Source organism: Pteropus vampyrus, unplaced genomic scaffold, assembly GCF_000151845.1.
Source record: "Pteropus vampyrus isolate Shadow unplaced genomic scaffold, Pvam_2.0 Scaffold203, whole genome shotgun sequence".
Taxonomy (NCBI): Eukaryota; Metazoa; Chordata; class Mammalia; order Chiroptera; family Pteropodidae; genus Pteropus; species Pteropus vampyrus.
The window spans coordinates 962,094-965,495 of NW_011888984.1; the positions used below are offsets into that span (position 1 = coordinate 962,094).

At 48.4% G+C, this 3,402-nt stretch overlaps 1 protein-coding gene across 2 annotated transcripts in view; it reads left to right on the forward strand.

Annotated features, from left to right (window-relative positions):
* The window catches only part of GMFG (glia maturation factor gamma), an 8,454-nt gene that overhangs the window by 3,351 nt on the left and 1,701 nt on the right, over positions 1–3,402 (forward strand). Inside the window, exons 1-4 of one of the 2 annotated variants that reach the window (XM_011372243.2) lie at positions 1–41; positions 484–580; positions 707–756; positions 1,584–1,633. In XM_011372243.2, coding sequence (XP_011370545.1) covers positions 39–41; positions 484–580; positions 707–756; positions 1,584–1,633 — 200 coding nt within the window. In that variant the 5' untranslated portion in view covers positions 1–38. The remainder of the gene's footprint in view (positions 42–483; positions 581–706; positions 757–1,583; positions 1,634–3,402) is intronic. The other variant, XM_023537923.1, reaches the window with a different exon arrangement.

The window sequence follows — 3,402 nt, forward strand, 5'->3', positions numbered from 1 at the left end:
GGAACTGAGAAAAGAAGAGGCCTGCGGACGTAAAAGCCATGGTCAGGGGGCCAGGGGGCGTGTGGGTGGATCTGGGGCCCAGAGGGCACCTGGGTGAAGGGCAGACTATGGGTTGGAGGTCAGGAGCTGGGAAGGGGACCCCATTGCAGCAAAGGACCAGACTGGTGGAAGAGAGAGACGGTTGTTCCGGGTTTAGCCCCAGGCAAGCAGACCCCTGGATCTCCTTGATCATTGCCCAAGGCTTACCCCTCAGGAGGCCTGGAGTCTAGTCTCTGCTCTGCAGCCCAACCGTGTGCCCTGGCGATGGGGCAGCGTCTGCCTGAGGAAAAGGCGCCCTTTCCTCATGTTCACGAAGGCCTCGTGTGGGCTATCAGGGTGCTCTTCTTCGTTCATAGTGGAGAAACTGAGGGTGGGGGCGGGGCAGGGGGCAGGGGGCAGGGGCTGAGGCCAGGCCAGCTCAGCTCTTCCCGGGCTCCCCTGCAGTCTGACTCCCTGGTGGTGTGCGAGGTGGACCCAGAGCTGAAGGAAAAGCTGAGGAAATTCCGCTTTCGTAAAGAGACGGACAATGCAGCCATAATAAGTGAGTGTCATCCCCTCCGCCACCCGTGAGAGGATGGGAGGGAGGTGGGGACAAGTGGGGAGGGCTGGGCTGGTGTCACCGATGAATGGGAGGGGTGGCTAACCCCTGTGTGCCATCCGTCCTCAGTGAAGGTGGACAAAGACCGACAGATGGTGGTACTGGAGGAAGAATTTCAGGTGAGGGGCTGGGGCGGATGGGACCCCACTCGCCGCAAGAAGTGCAGGGTGGGACTGGAGGACCCAAGGGGCTGGAACTGATGCTAAGAGTCTGACATGGGGGCCAGAAAGACCTGGGGGGCAAGTCCCAGCTCAGCTGTGACCCTAGGTGAGAGATATCACGTGTACGGGTCTCTTTTCCTTCTTGTGAAATGAGGATAACAGTACCAACCTCATAGAGTTTTCTGTGGATTCAATGATTTATTCTTTGTAATGAGTTTAGAAGAAGCCCTGGCACACAGTATATGCTCAATAAAATGATGATGATTGATGATGATGATGATGATGATATAACTTACTGGCACTTAAAAATTTCCAGAGGCGTTGACAAAAAGCTAGTGGAAATCTTTTATTAAAGGGTGGACCTCGCCCTCTCTTGGCCTCACTGTCTTTATCAGTAACGCAGGGGTGATAATAAGGCTTACTTCATAGTGTTGTATAAGGGTTTAGGGGGTGCCTGTGAAGGCTGAGGCCAGGGTGGTTTGGTAGGGAAGGGAGACTGGCTTGGAGCTGGGCTCCCTCAGGTCCTCTGAAGGGAGTCCACTAGTGAAGCGCTTACAATTTAAACCCAGATTCAAATTTGAACTCTGTTGCCCAGAGTTGCTGTATTGCTCACCTGTGAATTAGAGATAATAAGAAGACCTACCCCAAAGGATTATGGAAGAGCTCAACGTTAATACATGTGTGTTTCTTAGACCAGCGCCTTGGCACACAGAAAGTGTTTACTTAATGGCAGTATTTTCTTCTCTCCTGTCTTTTTTTTCTCTCCCTCCCCGCCCCCACCCCAGAACATTTCTCCAGAGGAACTAAAAATGGAGTTGCCAGAGAGACAGCCCAGGTATCCTGGCGGAAGAAACGGGACAGTCAGGCCGTGGGGAGAAGGGCGATGATGGAGGGGAAGACGGAGGGACTGCTGGGGTTCCAGTCCTGTTCGCAGGCTTGGGATCTCTGTGTCTGAGGCCAAGACTTCTTACCCTGGGACTTTTTGTACAGTGCGCTAATATTTTATTGCAGAATTTAATACTGATAATTATACGCGACATTAGAGCTTGCTTTTAAGAATACAAACTTTGTCAGGTTTGGGCCTCAACATGACACTTGCTCAACATTATACAGAGAAAAGAAAATTTCCTTTTTTTTTTTTTCAGGTAGCAGAGGAATTGTTTAACTTTAATGTTTAGAGAGTCCTGTGTGAAGCCACATGAATCTGGTGCTTTTTGTGTGCATAGGAGCTGACACGTCTATGAAAACTGTTCTGTTTAGATTGTCTGTCTCACTTGGGGTGAATTTTGGGGGCCCGAAGATTTTGAGCCTGTATCTCAGGCTCTAGATGTCAGCCAGGAGCAGCTTCCCAGGCATCTGACAAGTGCAGTCCCCATAGGGCCCCATACCCAGAAGGGAGCCTCCAACGTGTGAGGGAATGCTCTGCAGCTGCTTACCATCTGGAAATTCTTTTTGGTTTTATTTTTGAATTTGTGTTTTGTGTGAAGTCTTCTGGGACAATGAAGCAAGTGCTGGGGACTTGGAGCCTCCCTCGGCATGCTTGCGGTCCCACCTCCAGCCCTGGACCAGTTCTCGGCCAACTATTCCCTGTACTGCCCAGTGAGAGCTGCTGCCCTCTGCCCCAGGCAGGGGGCCCGAGTGCAGATTTAGGAAGGGTCAGGGTCAGGGCCAGAGTCTGCACACGCCCCCGTGTGACAAGTTCCAGAGTGCACCTGTGAGCATCTGCACTCTCATTGCGAGTGTCCCCAGGCCCAAGATGACAGGACTTTAAATTGCAAACTTAAAAAGATCAGTCTGGGGAAAGACTGCAGAAGAAAGGAAAAAGCTTTTCTCCTGCCTTAGAACAAGGGGTCCCACATTTTCATTTTGCAATGAATGTGGCAAATTATGTAGCTGGGCCTGTTCTCAGCCCAGAGTTCTAGAGCTCTGGACGGTATAGCATAGTGATTGAGCATTTACACTCTAGAGCCAAATTTCCTGGGTTCATATTTATCCCCAGAACCTTGGGCAAGTAACTTCACCTCTCTGGGCTTCCGTTTTCCCATCTGTAGTATGGGGATAATAATAGCACCTGTCATTGTGTTGTCATGAGCCAAATAAGTGCTATTTTTCATTAGGTTTTTCTTTTTTAAAAATGTCTTATTAAGGCATATTTGACATATAATATTACTCTATATTAGTTTCAGGTGTACGATATAATGATTCCATTTGTATATATTGCAAAATGATCAGCACAATAAGTCTAGTTGATATCTGTCACCACACACAGTTACAGAAACATTTTCTTCTTGCGATGAGGACTTTTAAGATCTACTTTCTTAGCAACTTTCAAATATGAAATACAGTATTGTTAACTATAGTTACCATGTTGTACATTAGATCCCCATGGCTAATTTATTTTATAACTAGAAGTTTGTACCTTTGGACCCTTTTCACCCATTTTGCCTACCCCCACCCCTTGCCTCTGGGAGCCACCAATCCATTCTATGTATCTATGAGCTTGGTTTTTCATTTTTGTTTTTAAAATTCTACATATAAGTGAGATCATGTGGTATTTGTCTTTCTCTGCCTGACATTTCACTTAGCATAAGGCCCTTAAGGTCC